General features: G+C 37.3%; 1 protein-coding gene across 8 annotated transcripts in view; it reads right to left on the bottom strand.

Moving 5' to 3' along the window:
• Nucleotides 1-21,046, bottom strand: part of GALNTL6 (polypeptide N-acetylgalactosaminyltransferase like 6) — a 487,138-nt gene that overhangs the window by 321,334 nt on the left and 144,758 nt on the right. For all 8 annotated transcript variants that reach the window (XM_048943578.1, XM_048943577.1, XM_048943579.1 and 5 more), the window contains one exon: nt 14,976-15,084. In XM_048943578.1, the coding sequence (XP_048799535.1) occupies nt 14,976-15,084 (109 nt within the window). The remainder of the gene's footprint in view (nt 1-14,975; nt 15,085-21,046) is intronic.

The following is a 21,046-nucleotide window of genomic DNA, read 5'->3' as shown; positions in this document are numbered from 1 at the left end:
AAAATTTACTTCAGTTTTCTGGTAGAAAACATTCAAGTCCCAACTATTTTATTATCATTCAGATGCCAGTAGCATTTGATTTCTTTTCAAGGACCATGCAGTCCTCAGTAAGTGGTCTGGAAAAATTTTTGGGCATGAATATAAGGCCTTGTGCTTTCACCAATGCTTTTACAGTAACATGATGGTCGGCAGGAGAAACATGAAATAAATTGCCTTTCTCTTTGGGAATGGCTTTATGCAAATAGCATTAGTTGAAAGAAAAGACAAAGCTTCAAATTTTGTCATTTAGTTGCCTGCCGACTTCCACACTTGGAAAAAAAAACAACCAAAACAAACACCCAAAAAACACAGAAGAGTGATGACTACGTTCCTTAAAGTTTTGAGAGTGAGTCCATATCGTATTGTAGCGGCACCTTTAAAGTACTGTTTGCTTAACACTAGCATGAGATAAAAATAAAAAGTCTATTGCTAGAAATTAGATACATGCTTATGGTGATGATGCATTTGCCCATTCCTCAACAAAAAGAAATTCCACACAATATGACAAAGAGCATTTCCTTACGAGGATATCCAAGATACAAGTGGGAACCTCTGAAAAAGACTTATGTTACATATGCAGTCTTACTATGTTTGAAAAGCATTAGTTTAAAGAAAAAAAGCAAAGTGTTTTTCACTTTTTTTAAGTGAAAAAGTGCAGCTTTCTAACTGCATTAGACATAACTTTCAGATTTCCATAGATCATCTGGGCTGAGGCTGTCTCTTCATGTTGTAACTTCTGTGATTAACCTCTGTGTCAGAATACAAGAGAAAAAAAAGAAAGGCATGAGATTTTAAGATGCAGATTAATAGTATTCTGCGCTATGGGAATAGCTTTGTGTGCTTAAGCAAACAGGAACTGCTGCCAGAGGAAACAATGGTTTGGTGGGCATCTAAAAGTTGAGAAAAGCAGTGGCAGCAGTGAACAGTGCAGGGAAGTAGGTCAAAGGCTGGCAAAACAGCAGAACCTTCAGGTGACCTTGCTGAGGCTCCGGCAGCTTGAATCTGCTCATGTCCTAGAAGGACCAACCTCAGAAGTGATGAACAATCAGCTGCCCTAGCTGTTTTCTTGCCAAATTGGACTGCAAAATAACCATCGCTATACTTAAGGAACTCATTATTTGTTTATCTTTAATGAAGTATTGTTTGCTCAGCCAATCAATTTGCAGGAAGAGAAAATGAGCTCCGTACTCATGAGTTTAGCTCTCCCAGGTCTTCAGGCACTCCACTGGATACTGATCTGAATTTCAGCCTGGCAGCTGCTGCTGATGTTTGCATCCTAACAGAAAAAGCACATTACACAGCTAAGCAGCGATGGATTTTTCCAACTGTTATGATAGCATTTATATTACTCTCTTTTTTTTTTTTCTTCTTCTTATTTTACATCCAGACAGTGTGCTGCATCTTAAATATGTGCATGTTCTCAGTCAATAATTAATTCCAAAATCTTGTGGACTACACTTTCTGGACTATTAGGGTAATATATCCCTTGCCTTTTTCATTCCTTCGTAACATAAAAAAAATGCCACCTCTGAAGTTTCAAAATGCATTGCTGAGCAAAAATATAGTGCATGGGGGCAGGAAATTGCTTCCAAATACGTCATGAGGTTAGCCTGTGGCACTGTCGTATTTCAGCAAACAGAAAACTAGATGAACTCTGGAAAGTAAACTGTCTGAATATTTGAACAAATACTTTTTAAGAATAAACATGTTTTTAAAAAAAATCTGCACCTTGTAATGCTTGCTTCAAATACTGCAATGGTTTGATAAGCAGAAAGAACCCTCATTTCCCACTTTAATAAATCTAGATTAAAAAAAGGAAGGAAAAAAGAGCACACCATTTGATATGTCCAGTGTATTTAGAAAGCCACTGTTTACTATTCAAGATAAGCAGCAACACATGCTGTTTTGATATGAACTGCTCAATCACAACAGCTGAGCAGCAATATCCACAGAAGCATTCTGCAGGCTGAGCTGAATCTAGTCACAACCCTGTAGCCAAGGGATGCACAGTACATCTTCTCTTTAGTCTAACTACTTATCACCAAATGCCACAGCCACAGGAATGTGTTTTTCATTTAATACTGCGGCAAACTAGCCGTAAACCATTAATCAGAGCCAAACCCTGTAAGACCTGAATGAGCAAGCATGTGAGAAAGAGAGATCAGCCATAAAAAGACTTCACAAGGTAAACATTCTGCAGGTAATCTGGTTGTTTCAGTGCTTAGATAAATTAATTCATATGAAACTGTTTCAAGAATAGTATCCTAATTGTCTCTAGTGCCAGGAGATTTTCTATAATTAGTGTGTGCCCATGCAGATCTCGTAATGCAACGTTACACTTGCACAAGCAGTTTTACGAAAATACTGAAATACAGAATGATAGGCTTTGAACAGCTGTAACTAACATAAGACATTTCCCTCCCCCTTCTTTCTTCATTCTAAAATGCATCATATGCATGTGCTGTTCAATGCATTCCATCGCAGAATAACAACAGGATGTGCCACAGAACAACTCTATTATTAGGAGTTCTTTAATTTTATTTTCCTCATGTATCAGTCTAAAGTAGCACAAGAAGGTGTTCCATGGCTACACAAATATGATGAAATAGCCTGTAAAAAGAAGTTTAGCTATGCATGAGTCCATGGCATGCAATAAAAGTGCTACCCCATGGTGTGCATTCCACAAGGAAAAAAAAAAATACATGAGCTGTCACAGCTTCCAGAAAATCTAGATTTAGCCTGCAAGACCTCTACCAGAAAAAGTGCCTGTGTCCATTCTTAAATATCACAGAATCACAGAATTGTAGGGGTTGGAAGGGACCTCCAGAGATCATTGAGTCCAACCCCCCTGCCAAAGCAGGTTCCCTACAGCAGGTTGCACAGGTAGGCATCCAGGCAGGTCTTGAACATCTCCAGAGAAGGAGACTCCACCACCTCCCTGGGCAGCCTGTTCCAGTGCTCCGTCACCTCACTGTAAAGAAGTTCTTGCGCACATTTGTGCAGAACTTCCTATGCTGCAGTTTCCAGCTGTTTCCCCTTGTCCTGTCTCCACTCACCACTGAAAAGAGTCCGGCCTCGACATTCTGCCCCCCACACCTCAGATATTTATAGACCTGGATCAGGTCCCCTCTCAGTCTTCTTTTCTCGAGGCTGAACAGACCCAGTTCACTCAGCCTTTCCTCATAGGAGAGATGCTCCAGGCCCTTCACCATCTTTGTGGCCCTCCATTGGACTCTTTCCAAGAGATCCCTGTCTTTTTTGTACTGGGGAGCCCAGAACTGGACGCAGTACTCCAGATGAGGCCTTACCAGGGCAGAGTAGAGGGGGAAGATGACCTCCCTTGACCTGCTGGCCACGCTCTTTTTAACGCACCCCAGGATGCCATTGGCCTTTTTGGCCACAAAGGCACACTGCTGGCTCATGGCCAACCTGTCATCCACCAGGACACCCAGGTCCCTGCCTGCAGAGCTCCCCTCCAGCAGGTCATCCCCCAACCTGTACTGGTGCATGCAATTATTCCTCCCCAGATGCAAGACTCTACACTTGCTTTTGTTAAACCTCATCCGTTGTTTTTTTTTTTGCCCAGCTCTCCAGCCTGTCCAGGTCTCGCTGAATGGCAGCATGGCCTTCAGGCTTGTCAGCCAATCCTCCCAACTTCGTATCATCAGCAAACTTGCTGAGGGTGGCCACTATCCCCTCATCAAGGTCACTGATGAAGATGTTGAACAATATGGAGATATTAAATGCTCACAGCTGAAGTCTAAGGCAGTCCCAGGAACAAGAACTGACTTCCAGCACCATGACTCAGTAACAAGACCATCCTACCTCCTTTTTTTAAAGTTGAGAAAAGGACACATAAGCAAGAGGAGTTTGCAAACTCAGGGCCGTGATGCTAAGTTCCTCAAGTGGTATGTCTGAATTTTATTGCATATTCAAGTCCACATGGATCCATAGCACTATATAACTCAGTTTTATCGTTCTCAGATAATACGAAACTGAAGCCCAGCATGCACATAACTGCCTAGCTTAATAAAGACGTGACTGCAAAACTCAGAGGTACTAGAATTATCCTCAAGACAAGCTGTGTGATCCCATGGAACTGAATCAACAACACACCCTTATGCTTTACATTAAAAATAGTACATTTTTTAGTAGACCTAAAGTAACACTTTGCATCTTGACACTCTTTTCTCCTTTCCATGTCTTCTTTTGTCGAGTCAGTCACTCTCCTATTCTGAAAATGATATTGATACTATCGTAGCTGCATACACTTGGAAGCATCACACTTCTCAGTAACTGCCTCTTTCTCCTTTCACAAGACACCACTTCTGCTGACTTCATGAATTTTGCCTTTTTATCATTCATTTGGTAGTTTAAAATGAATTGTTCATTTGGTAAGAGCCTTACAACTGACAGATATTCTGGTAAGGAAAACGAAACTTAATGCTTGACCTGGCACGAGCACAGCTCTACACAGGCTTTGTCCTCCCCAGTCATTGATTCACATGTTTATGAATGTCAAGAGCCTAATTAATGTCAACTGTTTCTGAAGTCTCTGACATAAATTTGACTAAACATCCTGTACTAAAGCTAACTGAAATTGTGAGTCAATATAGCGTGGAATCAAGCAGAGACAGATGTGAAGACTCAAAAAAAATCAGCATCAACCATGAACCAAATTCCACCTGATGAGTTTAAAACATCTTCTGTTTGAGAGAACAACTCAACACCTACAGAAGGCAACTGAGAATTTCTCCCAAGGCAAACATTCATACATTATTCACCAGGAACCTGCATATACCTAATGAGAACATTTTCAGAGAGGTTAATATGCAGAAAACTGATGTCTGGATTCAGACAAAAATTTTCCTTAATTCCATTTGTTGAAGTCTGGGCTAAAGGAAACAAATAAAAATATATGTATTTTGTAAAACCAACTCTTACAAATTGCGTACTATTTATGAACCAATGCAGTACTTTCTCATCCATCACAGTGAGAAAAAAAAAGCGCTGAGTATCAAACCAAAGTCTCATATGCATACAGCTTTAACTTAGAGATGAACCTGAAACAACTACCTGAAAATCTGCTCTTCATTCAGAAAAATTAAACATGACTAAACACTGTTATGCAGATTCATGATGTAATTATGCAATACACAGTAATTTTCAATTCCACTTTCGCATATATGAGAAAAAGCCCCTCAATAGATCCGGTCTTTGAGGAGAAGGGGGGGGGGGGTCTTTAACAATTATGCTATGAGAACAAGCATACACACCTCTCTAGCCCTACATAAACACAGTAATAGAAGAGAATATTAAGCAGAGATCAATTCAAGTTGTATGCTTTGTTTCAGAAGCATTACCAGAAATACTACCTTTTAAGTTGCTGCTGTTAAGTCATCTCATTGTAATTGGACAACTGCTTTCACTTAAAAAAAAGTGCAGAATCGCTTTCTCTAAATAGTACTTTCTCAAGGATTAAAATCAACTTTTAAAGTAGTTAAAAATGTCAACATATATAGCTGAAATTGAGAGAAATAACAGAGAAGTTAGACTGAACTACATCCTGTTGACACTGAGGAAGCATCAACAGTGTTTTCTGTATGAAATTAAATTTGGCATTTTGAAATATTTTCAATTTTTGATGTATTAAGATAAACTTATTCTACTGAGTCTTGATTCTTTCATTTTCACTATATTTTCAGGATACCTTTTCCACATTCCACAATGCTTCTGCTAAAACTAGATGTGAAGTTGACAGAAATCATGAGTAACAAGCTCGCTTCCTCTACAGTACATTCATTCTCCTGCTCATCCGTGAAAATGAATGAAATACACATGAAGTTATTGAAAGAACCTGTCCTTCAATAGGCCTTTAATGCCTGTGGGAGTTTGTGCTAAAAATAAATAAATGAATGAAAAAGATGTCTATATGTTCCATTCAGATTTTACATAAAGCAATGAGAAACCTTCCAATCAATTTCTCTTCTATCATTTGTTTTTATCAGCCAACCAAGAAATATTTGAAAACCTGACCTGCTCTTTATCAAAGCACTCAGTCAAACAGCTGCCCTCAAGGATTCTCATTTAAGGGCCTTCTCAAAATATGGATTTGGCTCCGAATTTAACTCTTAAAGGTAACAAGACTAAGGTTCCCTCAAATTGGGTCTATTCTGAAATAGGCCTGTGAGCTAAAATTATAGCCAATAATCCATCAGTATCCTTATTAGCATTGTTGGGAAGTTTGTTATTACCTACTAAATAGATACAAAATGAAAAAGTGTTGTTACTTAAGCTTATGACATTGCTAATCCAGGACTCCAAGTTCCTGTGTAACACATTAGAATCTGCAGTAAAAGCAAACAAGATAAGCAAACAAGAAAAAACAACAACAACAACAAAAGATGAGCCTTTATGAGGAAACACAGGGTGACCTGTGTCTGTTCAGCCTTGAGAAAAGACGACTCAGGGGTGATCTGAATAATGTTTATAAATATCTGAAGTGTGGGAGTCAAATGGACATAGTCAACCTCTTTTCAGCAGTCTGTGGGGATAGGACAAGGGGAAATGGCCATGAACTGAAGCATAGGAAGTGCTGCACCAAAATGCAGAAACTTCTTCACAGTGAGGGCAACAGAGCACTGGAACACTCTGTCCATGGAAGTTATGGATTCTCCTTCTTCAGAGATATTCAGGACCCATCTGGATGCCTACCTGTGCAGCCTGCTATGGGGTGCCTGCTCTGAAGGGGAGCTGGACTCAATGATCTCTAGAGGTCCATTCCAACCCCTATAATTCTGTAATAATATGATCCACATCACAGTTTACTACAAATTTCAAAACAAAATTGATGATTGTATCAGCTGGAGAAAAAGTCATCCAAATGCCATTCAGAAGTGGCAGTATGTTAGTAACTAGCTTAACTTAATAACAGCTAATTAAAATGTCAGCACTCTAGAAAGCTCACAGCTTTCACTCTTCTTTCTGAAGCACATGAAAGTTGGATTTTTTCCCAATATAACCACTTCAGCTAAAGCTAGGAAAATATATAGAGGGAAAAACAAATTAACTAGCATTTTGTTTATTTAGACTTTTTTTAATTTTTGCGTAATAAAATTAGATCAGTCTCTCAACTAAAAAAATCCACTTTCATGTACATTGGCAAGATAAATCGTCACCCATAATAATGTGGTTTCTCCTTTCTTTTTTTCTTTTAATTTTTTTTTTGTGTGTGGAAAGGAGGGCAGACTCTTTCACCTCTCAGATACCAACTCATTGTGAGCATGGGTGGGGTGACTGTGTCACATAACACAGCTTCCTTTTGGCTATGGCTCCTTAAAAGGCAGTACTCCCAGAGCATTATTTGATGAGTTGATGTCTATAAAGCAAATCACAGCAAAGCAACCTTGTTTTTCTGCTTTTTCAAATATATTAACAGAATGCTAGACAAATCACTTCACCAGCCCAATAATTTTCCTTTGTCAGCTTGTACAGTGAAAACAGGGAGGAAAACATAGAAAGTCACCCTACACATATTTAAGTCATAAATAACATTGAGATAACTAGACTGGACACAGCCTCAAAAGAAAGTTATGAAAGGAATGAATTGGGAAGGAAGCCCAATTTCATTCATCTTTTTTCGCAATGATGATTCTATTCAACCCTACTCCTGGCCTTTTGAAAGCCAAAATACTAAAACATACTCTGAAATTGTGTTAGTGAAGACTATTATGCACCCTGCTAAACACAAGAAAAAAAACCTAGCTTTGCAATATCATGTCAAAGAGAAGCACATGGGTGATATTGTAAAGCAATACATTATTCAACATCTTTGAGGAACCTTAGCAATTACAAAGTTCAGGCAAGCACCTCGTGAATTTCAAAGTGTCAACAGCTTTCTGATTTCCTGTGAAAGGCTCGATTGTGATTATCATTATGATGGTTCTAGATGATAAAGTCTAAAACACACAAAGTTCCCGAATATTGTGCAGGCAATCTATGTGTGGCACCATCACATTTTGCTAATTCCCAACTCCTTTCAGTACATGTAGATTAGAAGGGAATTATCCTCTTTTGGGCCTTTTGACATGAATTCAGGTCAAAGAAATACCTTCTTGAAATTTTTAAAAGAAACAGTCTTTAAGGCTGGTTTACAGCAGATTATTTTGTGTCTTAAACTTAAAAGGTGACACAAAAGCAGTAAGGAAAATCTCCCTTTTGTTATTCCTTCTGAACTGAAAAGTATGGCATTGATATGCTGTAATTGTCAAGTACTTGTTCCAGGTCTTTTGCCACAGCTTCTTCAGGATGCATTTCCCCTTTCATTGAATTGGGACTTTCACAGCGAAACAACAACTGGAAACTGAGCTACAAAAGAAAGCAACGTTTCTTTGTGCCACTGCACCAAGATATAATTGCTCTAAACTGACAAACTTGATAATTATAACACATATCTCCAGACAAATCAACTCGATTTAGATGGTCTATGGAGCTCTCCTTTCCTCCTTTCACTCAAAGATATATCTATTCTGAAGGACTCTCAGTTGTTCAATTTTTTTTTTTCCACTTCTTACTTCTAGGTAGGCTCTGTTTTAAACCCCCGAGTATTACATATTCACCAACACAACTTCATCACTAATACTAATGCGAATCCACTGGTAATAATATACTTACCCTTAGTCCTAAGGATAAGTTAATAAGTAGCAGCCAGGATTTGTTTCTCGGTGTTCTCTTCTGATTTTATTTTGCACTGGTTTGTTTGCTTCTCCCTGTTCCTCCTCATATCCCTCCCTCCCCAGAAGCACTAAGAACAACATGCAAATGCAAGGGAAGAAATGGAGAAGAATCTAACTAGCATCAACCACAAAAATTGCCCCAAATCTTTGCTCTGAGTACTGAAACCACTGCTTTCCAAAACAGTGTTATATTTCTGGCCTCTTCTACAGCCATGCAATGGAAGGCTGCAACTGAGGTCATGTGGGTTCATATTACACCCCAAATAATCTCTTAACCAGTATTGTGAAATGTCATTTCAGTCTGAGGAAGCAAGTTGTCATCCAGGAGTAAAATTTCAGCATCGAAAAAAATGAAGCAAACCAACCCTGTTTTTTGAACAAAGTTTAAACTTATGGAGATTATATCACTGAAAATATCTCAAAATCCAAAGCAACACTTGAGAGTATAATAGCCTTATTTATTCTTGGTGTCTGGTTTCAAATTTATCTCACTGTTGTTTGGACACACTAGGGAAAACAAAGCTTGAGTGAAAAAAAATAAAATCAGATCTTATTTAACAGTGCTTTATATTTTACAGTGCAGATGGTTTTTTCATATGTGAAACACTTTGTGTAACTACAGTAGATTGTAACCATCTTTTCCTTATTATACATTCTTTATATGCAATTTCCTTTACAAGCAATGATTAACATTCAATCTGAGAATTTTTTAATCATATCAGACTTGCATTAAGATAAACTGATGAACATTTTTCCCTTTTACGAAACAATACATTGTAAACTGCAGGGAGCAAACTCATGATTAATGGTATGAACTATTAGGTTATGACAGCTTATCAGGACCTTGGCTAACACCACAGTTCCAATTATATTGCAAGTTCTCAAATTCTTTCTAATGGGATTGCAAGTTCAAAAGCCTAAATTAGATTTAGTAAATTAATTTAATGTACAGTGTTGACAGACTTCCAAATGTATAATCCCATCTGAAATACAGGATAAGTAAATCAGTGTTTTAGTACATACTTCTTCCCCCACAACTTTGATTATGTTTCTGTGCATAAGTACCACAGAACAAATCTCTTCCTACCAAGAAGGGAATTACATATAACGTTGCTATCTGTATGATGCTGACTGAAAACATATAGAGTCACTTTGGCACTTAGTTTTCCTTTGAAAAATTACCCTGAGCTTAAGAATACACACCAGTCAAAATAAGGATTAACCACAGAAGTCTTGCAGAACTATTCCATCTCATTTCATTACAAAGAACATTTGAACAGAAACGATGGGAAAAAAAAGTCACCAATGAACTATTGCTTTAGGTCATGCAGAAGTCAGCTCTCAGGTGTTCGCTACTTTATACTGATGTACAAAAGCACTCATGACTCTTCTGCCACTATTTAACATGAAACCCCGGGCATATGGAGCTTCATGCTATTACTATTTTCATCACATATACAATCCATTTCCTTTTCAGGTACTTGTTTAGAGTGTTATAGTATCTTTTTTTTTTTTTTAAGTTTAGTTTTGATTAAAACTTCCAGATGCTGAATTAATGTAAACACTTGGGAATCTTTAGCCTGAGATATATTGTTCTACAATAAGACTAATCTGTGTACACAAGGACAGTTACTATCAGTCCAAGGTGTCTATATGCTTCTAGGTGAGCACTGCCTTATCAGAAGCTTTAATGGTTCATCCATCTCTGGTGAACTAAACTGTATGAAATGTCTGCACTGTGGCATGTAAAGGTCAAGATCTTTAAAATACTTTTCTCCTAACCAAGATAACATGTCAAACAGGCAAAAAAACAAAGACTATATGGAACATAAGCAGGAATTATAACTTCCATTTTTTTCCCTTCAACTAAGCCTTCTGCACACTATTTAAATAAATAGGAGGAAAAAAAAAAAGACTGTGTGTATGACTCAATAACTGCTAGGATAATGACAGAGAACACTGCAGAAGTTTTTCATTTGAGATCTTATTAACAGACAGAAGCAATATAGAGCTCAACAGTTAAACAAAAAATATTGGCAGCTGAATCTTAAAAGTCACTTTATTAATTCTTTAAATCTATTTATCTTGAAGGTGAATTAAAAAAGAAAGTTTAAGGCTATAAACACAGATCCTTAGCAGTTACCATTCTTTTCTAAATTTGCCTTCAATTACTGTAAATTTTCTGTGCAATTAATAGATTACAATCATTTTAGCACACAAATGCAATTAGTCATAATATAAGAGAAAAAAGAAACCAAGAGTATTGAAATGGCAGATTACTGAAATATTTCCTTTACTTAATGTGAAACAGAAACTGAAAAAAAAAAAAAAAACCACTCCACTAAGGAATTTTTGGTATGCAATCTTTCTGTGGCACTTCATAGGTTATTAATTTCACAAAAAGAATGAATAAAATTATTCAGAAATTAAGCCTTATTTGTTTTCCCAAAAGTACTCTGCTTGAAAGCTTCCATTTTTCTGTTCCTTCAGTTTCCCTTCTGAAGTACTTAACCATGGGTAAGCTATCGTTCACAGTTAGAAACAGCTTTTCAGAATCAGAAATAGCACTGTACTCACATACAAATGCTCAATCTATGCTTCTCTAAATACCTAAGAATTACACACATAAAATGTTCCTCTTAACTGAAAAGGGCTGTAATTCATCATTAATGCTATCAATCGTAATTGATGAGCACACACAGCAGAGAATTTATTGATGGAATGAAACGTAATAATGGAGTAACAATGACATTGACTGATTCACTAAGACTCTGAATCTCACCCAGGGTATAAAGATAGCAGTGAAATCAACAGAATTTCTCATGGATTCTTCTGGATTACTAACTGAGACCTTCCTGGCACTCTTGTGAATTTCATACTTTACAGGAGCATTCAGGGCATGTCAGATTCCTAGTCCTTGTTAGAAAGCCAGAAAAACCAGTGGTCGTTGGCACAACAGCAGTTGTCATGCTCCTGTAGTAAAGAACTTGATAGACATCAGTCCTTCCCAGACAACCAAGCAAAAGTAGGGCAATGTCTGATGAAGTAAAGAGACATGTAGAGTTAGTAGCTGATAAATGGGAATGCTAGGGGCTTTAGCAGTCAGGATTTATGCTCTGTCCAGAGATCCTGGCAGCCTTGAACTGCTCTTATACCACCACTGTAGCCGTAGCAAAACTAACGTGCATACTAACAGCTACCTACGTTTTTACCACAAGTTGTATTTACGTTGCTAACTGCAACGTAAGAATTCTTTCATATATACACAAGACAATATTAATCACTTGCTGAAAAGAAAAAAGCAGATGGAAGATCTGCATTTGTTTACAGTTTTCTTAATTTTAATGTATATTAAGCATATTCTTCATCAAGGCATGCCATAAGATGTATTCATAGAGGAAAATAAATTAATAGAAAGAGCCTTTAGTTGAAATGCTGATTTCATGTCAGAAAGATGGCATGACATATCAGCTCTAATAAAGCCAGTTGCGTTCCTTAACACATACTGTTCCCTCCCCTGTCATTGTTACATCTGATTCACTGAATGGGCTACTTCAGAAATGGAAGCAATAAAACTTTGAGTTCTTCATTCCTAAAGTGCCTATAAAAAACAACATATCACTAAGAATTAGCTTTGTTTCCCCTTCCCCCCCCCCCCCCAAAGGTGAACATTTACATTCATTTTTCTATATTTCAATCACTGGCTTTGAAGTAATGCAAGAACATTATTCAGAGAAAAATGGAAGTGATTGGGATGTTGAACAAAATATCTTCAATTTCAGTATGCCTATTCGGTACTGATGAGCAGTATGTTAAATACAAGTCATTAAATGCTCCCTTCTGCTTTTGTGTAAATCGGAGCTTAGATAACTGGAACTAATTGGCTATCTTTCCTTTTCTAACAACAGTATAGCAATTAGCTGCTTCTGCAAGTTTCTATTACGTTTCCTCTACTGATTTGTTGCACTCACATATCAAAACCAACAAAGATTCTTAGAACTTCCTTTAAAGTTTTATATCTGCTTGGAAAGATTGAAATTATTGAAACATTATTAAAAACAAGCTCCAAATAAAACAACAAAATAGTCTGTAATAGAGAAGTACTTCCAGCACTTTTCCAACTCAGAAAAAGAAAAAAAAAAGACTAAATATGATAGCACACAAAATATTTAATTAACTTCTTAAAATCATTCTACAAAAGTCACAGCAGTCAAGGAATTACCAAGATTCCAGACAAAATTAGATTTTTTTATATAGGGTTAATCTACAACAACAGTGGGTATAGGATGTACAATTTATCTGTGTCAAAAGCCATTTATCTAAGTATCTGAGAAAAGCAAGAAAAGGCAAGTCCTACAAGGAAAGGCTCAGGATGTTTGGGTTGCCCTGGGGAAGCGGAGGCCAAGAGGTAACCTCAATGGTCACCGCAGATTCCTAAGGAGAGGAAGCAGAGGGAGATGCCAGGCTCTGGGGCTCTGCTCCTGGGAAGTGATGGTTAAGAGGAGAATGACACAAAGCTACTCCATGGAAGGGCCATGGCACAGTTGGGTACAGGTGCAGAAGCCGATAGCCATTTTGTGAATCTATGCAACCCCATCAGTAAGACCATAGCAGAATTTCAGAGAAAACTGTGTGTAGCCTACTAGACCTTGCTGTGATGGTCAAAACTGATAGCAGTTCAGCCCCATATCACATGCTAATTTAGAGATTTTTACTAGGTACAGGAAAAAATATGGCCAGTGAACAAATTAGCTTTAGAAGAATTAGGTCTCCCAAGATTGCTTTGTATTTTTGCCATTGGTAAGAAACAATACTTTACAACATTCTTAATAGAGCTAGAAAGCATTATCTCTTTTCAAGACAAGAAATCAAGACTCCGAGAAAATTAAATACCTGTGAGAAAACTGGAAATTCAAGTTAAATTTATGGACTTTCAGACTGCTGCCTTAATTACAGGCCAAACCACCCTCTTCCAGTAACTTGCAAGTATTCAGATACAGCTAGAAAAGCAGGATCATTTATCCAGAGTCTGGACAAAGAGTGGAGAGCTAAGCTCTATTCCATCTGCAACAAAGATTTCTCTAAGGACTTCTACATGCATACTGAGTCTGGCTATGATGGGGGTAATTTTCTTCACAGCAGCCTGTCTGCTGTGTTTTGAATCTCTGACAACAACAGCATTGAGAACACACTAATGTTTTGACTATGTACTTGCACGACCTCAGGGCTTTTTCCAGCAAGTTGGTTAGTCTGGGCAAGAAGTTCAGAGGAGATTCAACTGACAGCTGACCCAAAAAGATGATTATGAGTGTCATATGGATTCAGTTATAGAGGTATTTTGAGAGAGGTGTTGATTGTCATTTGACAGTTGGATCAAGACAAAATGATTTATTTTATGATAGTAATTAGCTGTTGTAAAATAATGACTTTGAAACACTGATTATGGTGCAATTTAACGACAGTTTCCCTTCTGTCCCTTTAAATAAATTCATCTTATGCTGAATAGCTATAAATTGTATTAGAAAAGAAAGACTCAAATCTGAACGCGTTCCTGTGACAGAAAGAGGAAAATAAACCCTTGCATATATGGCCTACAACACACAAAGGTACATTAAAATTATGTTACTGAATAACAAAGTGTCCTTCAATTCATCTGCAAATACAATTTGCTTCCATTGCCACATCATTTTAGACTGTCAGAATGAAGCAGCTATAGCATAAGTAACACTAAGAGGCTAGATTTCAACAATGGCAATAGGGTCATTTGTATTGTTATTCCTAATATAACTCAGATATTCCTTACAGTTATAAGTACTTGGCTCAGATTTTATCCACTGACTGAAAGACAATTTTGCTTCAGCTGTGTCCTGTGTTTGGAAACCAATGCTTTTGTTTATATTTGGATACAGTACCACAAATGATTTCAACATGAAAAATATTGTGATTAAATTTTTGCCTATTTCTTAGCGTAATTATATAGCTATCAGCATTCAACACACTATTTCTATGTTCACTTAGTTATTTTCAGAGAGATGGTATTTATCTTTGTTCTGACCTCTCAGTTCAGATTATGTCCTTGTGACATGCTGTATTCAAATACAGACCGTTACGATTCTTCTTAGCTGACTTAAAAGAACGAATGACCATATGAGGAAAAATAAACAAATAAAACTCTCAAACTTGCTCTGAACTAAAGCATACCTGAACGCATAGCATCTTTTTGAATACTTTCATAATCATGCCAATCCTTCCTTTTCAGTCCATCAGTCCAGGTGAACAACTGCCCATCTCCCAGCCCCAGTGGAACTGTCTGTGAAAACAAAACAAAACCACAAATAAATACATACACATATGCATGGTTTCCATTATCATGAAACAATATTTATAATATGCCACTAGTCAGCAAAACACTCCATTTATCCAGTAGAACTATTGAGCCTTAACTCTAGCAAATGAAGCTACTCTGCTAAATATTGTGAGAAAACTATGAATTTAGTTTTTTAGTTTTTTTTTTTTTTAAAAAAAAAAAACTATGTAATTGCTAGAGTTGGTGTTACAGCTGAAAAGATTACCGTGGTGAAAACAGGAAAACAAACAAACAGGGAAGGAATGCTCATCTGTATCTGAAGATCTATGTTCACATGAAAGACTCCACAGAGGAGGGATCTCAGAAAGAGACCCTTCCTCAGTGGGGCTCAGTCCTTAAATGGGGTCTAGGAGGGGTGGAGCCAGGCTCCATTCCTTCTGGTCACACAGCTGAATTGCCTTCACCTGTGCTCCCAGGGCTGACTCAGCCCTTTCCTCAGGTGATGAATCAGTGGTTCAGGCCATGACTCAACAGTTCCCATACAGTAATTAACGGAAGTACTTTGAACATATCTGTAATATTTCTAACTCTAGTAGTGGCTGCTATGGCTGGCTGTCAAGAAGTTTATGAAAGTTAAATGGACCACTAAAACTGCACAACAGGTTGTCAGAAATGTCTCTCTCCAATAGATGAAGCACCATACTTTTATTCATTTATATTTGCTTAATTCTCATTTGTGCAAGGTTAGAGTTATTGTCAGTCAACATCTTCTTGTGCTCCCCTTTAACTCTGGTGTTTTCTGATACAGCCAATGATAAGTAATTGCTGTTCACGTAAGCCAAACTCTTTGCCCCAGAGGAACAGAGCAAAGAGACTCTGGAAGCACTTTCAAATCCCTTAGATGTATCTTTGTGACACGATATAAAATATTTAAAAAAAAAAAAAAAACAACAACAAACCAACCCAAACCTAGCAAACAAAAAAGCTCTCCCTTTCCAGACTCCAATTTTCTGCATCAAGCTTAACTTATGAAAAGTGTGGTTAAAAAACTGCTAACAATAAAAACAATTGATAAAGAAGACAACTTACTGCATCTGTACTGAAGAAAGAAAAAAAGAGATTCATAGCTGCTTAGGAGTAACGAAGATTCTCATTCTGGTGGTTTGAATCATAAAGCAGTGCAGAATGAAGAGCATATGTATAATGCATTGTGCAAATGTTTTTTAAGCATGTTCAAAGAATGTGTGAAAACATCTGAAAATCAATTCTTCCGAAACAAAATTTGACCAGCATTCTACTAAAAAATATTTTGAAATCTCTACAAAAATCTCATGCACATGTAAGAGCAATGCTCTGAATGTATGACACATCCTCATGTAAGGGGTGGGTGAACCAAACAAACATGGGAGGGATTATTTTTCTTACTGATTTTGCACGACTAGCAGCACAAAATGTGAAGATATTCAGTGCCGCCAATGAAGTTGTCCCAGCATTTTCAGATAGAATCTCCCTTTTTTGTACAGACAAGCATTTGCCAAGGTAAGTGATATGGATCTGGTAGAAAAGAATTCCCTGAAAAGTAGGTCCCAGTGCCTTCAGAGTTGTGAGTAATGCCAAGAATGCTGAGCAAGGCAAAGTATCTCAAGCAAAGTATGCTAGAAATCCTGTCTGGCAAGATTCATGCGAAAAAACCTATTTTTTGTTAGCTGATATTTCTGTGCACCTCAGACAATCAGGGCAAAGTATTGTGGGCTTGGTGCTACCCAATAAATCATTGAGCTACAGAGAAACATCACTCCTATTCTGTTAGTGTGACCTACTTTTTTAGTTTTAATCTTGAAGTTAGGTAACCTGTATCACAGACTACCTAAAAGCAATCCAGCCTGTTTTTACAGCTCTATTGCAGCTTTTGCAGACATATTCCAAGAAAATGTTCTTTTTTTCACATATTACTATACATCAGAAGGTTACATCTGGAAGAGAAGGAAAACTGAAGATATTCTGAGACAAAACCATTTCATGTTATCAGAATATATAACTTTTTGTGGCCTTGAAATTAACTTATTAATTCAAATAATTTTTGTGTTCAAACAATGCAAATGTTTTAATAGTAGAGAGTTTGGTTCTGAAAGTCAGAAACACAAGACAACATCATGGCTAACAGACTTTTTCTTTGCACTTGATTCTCGTGTTCATACTCCTAAATTAGCACTTGAAAGCACATAACTGGTTCCTTTCAAAGTGAAGCACAGCCAGACTGGCTCCAACTAACCTTCTGCTACCCCCCCCCCCCCCCCCCCCCCCCAGTCAGTAGTAGAACGGCTGAAGTGAAACTCTCAGTCCTATGAATTCAAGACTATCAGAGCTACCAAAAGCAGGATAAAATTTTGTGACCCTTCGTTCCAGTTCTGGCCTCTTTTCCTGAGAACAGTTATTTAAATGACAAACATAACATACTGACATATATAAATTAAGTAAAACAAGTCTAACAAACAGATAAATCCGATTACTGCGCAATATATAAAGAACAACCTGAAGACTTTTTGGAAGTCTATTTTGGAAAAGCTCCATTGCCCTAAGAGATGAAACAGGAAACAAACCAGCCCCAAAGTACAGTGTTGATGCGACCAGAACTCTTTGATCAAAATTAATACTTGAAGAGAAGCCAATACCAAAATGAACATCCTTTCACTGCAGGGGGAAATCGCATACAACATCCTTGCACGTGGCTTCCTTTGAGTGACATTCAGACAGCACAACCTCAGTAAGAACTCTTAGGGATCTGAACATTGCGGTCCATAGAGAGATCAGACTTCATATGCACACTTCTGCTGCCATGAGCGGTGGGACATGGCTTTAGGAATGGATGCAGAGTTTCACAGTCAAACCCTCCAGAAACAGCAAGAATTTTGCAGTGAAAATTCCACTGTTTGGAAGAAATCATAACTTTCAGTCTCTCAGCTAAATATCTCCATTGTCTGCATGAAGGAAGTATTTCTTCCCTCTTTTTTGACATTGCTAGATTGCATAATAAAAAAATGCATTTGGGAAAACTAGTTTCATCATTTCACTTCTGCTTAAGTGTAAACAAAATGCATTCCTTAAACAGAATTTCTGCTAAAAGACTCCTTTGTAAAACTCAATCAAAGTATACGCACTGCTTCCTTGTTCCTGATGACAATGACTGGAAAAGCCCCCATTTCTTGAGCATCTCTAGCCAGTAAGTATAAAAAATACATATATTAGTAGTCCCTTCATTCTGGTCTCAGTCTTCTTCCTCTGTACCCACGGTTTTCATTTCTGGATACTTTGATCATTTACACTATTTTGCTCAGTGCTACATCCTTCTGGAATCTTGTGCAATTTACTCTACTCTACATCAAACTGGAACAAACTCTAGTTTACACAGACTATAAATCTCTCCTGTAAGGTCGAGGTCATGATATGCAGTAGGGCTTCTTTCCCGGGAAACCAGAGTGTAAGGAAAGAGAAGAACCAGGCACTCATTAGCATCTTCCCCTAGCAAAGAAGCAGTGCACAACAGCAATGCTGCCCAACTCTTGTCAGTGCTCCTGCACAACTGGTTTACACATGGCCCTTTAGACCAGTTTTCATTTCAAGTGTCCCTCCAGACAGGCTGCCATGGTTAAGTTTGAAGTCTGAACAATGAAGGCTGGATTTTTAAAACACTTTCCAATTTTGAGAACATATTAGGTGAAATCAGGTGAAAGTGCTTCACATAAATTTAAGTCACAGATTCCTAGTAATGCACAAAAGCAAAAAGTGTTTGATTTTCACTGTTTTCCATTAGTTTGCCTTTCATTTTATAAAACTGAACACTGAATAAATATTTTTGAACTGATTTTAACAAATACTTAGGCAAATCAAATATCACTAGTGCCCTCCTAGAATTTGTGACCAGCTGCTTAATAGCTTGTTCAAAAATTCTTAGCTAAACAAAACTTTAGTTATACGTATTCTTTAGTGATACATCATTATATCAGGATGAGAAACCAGTACAGCAGCTAAGTTGAAACGTGCTCAGGGTTTTTCACCCCAAAACATCTCCATAAGTTACTCACAAATAGTGAAGTAGTCCCTTCAACTTAAGAACTGCTTTTATCACTGCAACAATATTCTAATAGCAAAAATCACTCTGCATACATAGAGCTGGACTGTGACTGGCTGTCAAAAAAATCCTAAAACAATTTATCATCCAAACATTTGCTACCCCTAGTATGCAGCTGTGAGTTGCACATTTTTAAGTGTTTTGGATCAACAGGGACTATCCACCTACAGCAGCGTTACATACAACATCTGCCTTACTATTTCATTTTTACATTAACCTGAAACCTTTGGGGATGCAAGACTGATATGCTACTACACAGACTCAGAAGTCTTCTCCTCTAGAGAAGTTTCAACATCTGCTTCAATTACAGAGAATATGATGAACGCCCAAAATAGCACAATTATCAAAAAAAGCCCACTCACAGACTACTAGATTCCTCAGAGGGGAAAAAAGATTCTCCGCTGTGACATTTGAAAGCTCAAACTCAGAAACAAGAGCCTTCCTTGAATAACTCATTTATTTTTAATTTCCCTCTGCAGAGGCAGACAATTAGAAGAGTCTGAGGCAAAGGAAGACGCTGTATCAATGGAAATTCACCTTCCTAAAAACTACAAGGGATAATTACAGATTCACTTTGAAGCTGAGGATTCACTCTGTCGGCTCCAGGGGTTATTTTGCGGAATGGAACACCCATATACAATCGACATTAACGAAACATCAGTAAAGCTGATCAGCATAACCATTTCCAATTGTTTAATGAATTTCAGGAACAGAGGCACTTGTTACTGCTCAGAGAAAGATGCACATGGGAAAGAAACCTGGCGAAGAAGCACTGAGACGAGACATTTCCACAGACGTTTCAAGAGAAGCATAAAGACGACCGCTGTTTGATTCCCTTTCATTCTCTAAATAAAAGATTTTGTATAGTGTTTGTAAACAGTACTGTATAAAAAAGGCAACTCATTTTCTCCATACTATCAACACAGATAAATCTCAGGATGCTAAGCTCTGACCAACTGCTGTGACTAAAAAGAACAAAAAAAACCCCACAAAACTCACTGAGCAATGAAACTCATTCACTTATTAGAATAAAGTTAGGGATCACTTTTCAAAACGACAGAATCACTGGATATACCACCATATGTCTATTAAAAATTTGTATATAACTAGTGCTTTTTAATGACTTTGTTTCATTTTTACTTTGTGGTTTTGTTTTTTTTTTTTTTCAAAAATACAAATCTAAATCATCATCTAAAACCCTGACATGAAACAGTATAATATAGAATTGAGGACATGATGGATTTAATCATATGTTCTTATTTCCTGTGCCATTTACTTGTTACGCCACAACAAATAAGTGTTCATTGCACTGACATTTACATTAGTTGAAATAATTAGCCCAGCACATCAAAAAAAAAAAAAAAAAGGGCAGCACTTGATTTATTCTGTGACATTTGAATAACTCAAGGGTATTTCATTTTTGAAATACTTAATCAGACTTTTGTGCTTTCAGGTTCTAGAGTATCAAGGACAATCATGTAACATCACACTATAAATTCCAAATTGAAGTTTTTAATAAGGTTATTTAGAAAATGCCAAAAACCCCATATATTAAATGACTGAGAGATTTTATAGATGGGTATAAAAGTCATTATTGTTGCACTATAGTTATGTTGATAGAGTTGCAATACTGCAGAAAAAAAAAAACCATCACAACTTCATACTGACCCAGAGTATGCATGCTTGAGCAGCAGCTAAAGAGAACTCTGTAAGAAGGCATTTGCCTACTGGAGAGATTTGACTTATGCTAAACCATGGAAGATTGGTTATGAGAAGACTTACTGCTTCTTTAACACAAATATGATCTTGCATGAATCATTCCTGGATTTTGCATCC

Source organism: Lagopus muta, chromosome 4 (genome assembly GCF_023343835.1).
Source record: "Lagopus muta isolate bLagMut1 chromosome 4, bLagMut1 primary, whole genome shotgun sequence".
In the NCBI taxonomy this organism is placed as follows: domain Eukaryota; kingdom Metazoa; phylum Chordata; class Aves; order Galliformes; family Phasianidae; genus Lagopus; species Lagopus muta.
Note: the sequence above shows the minus strand (reverse complement) of the source record. Positions and strands in the feature narration are given on the sequence as shown.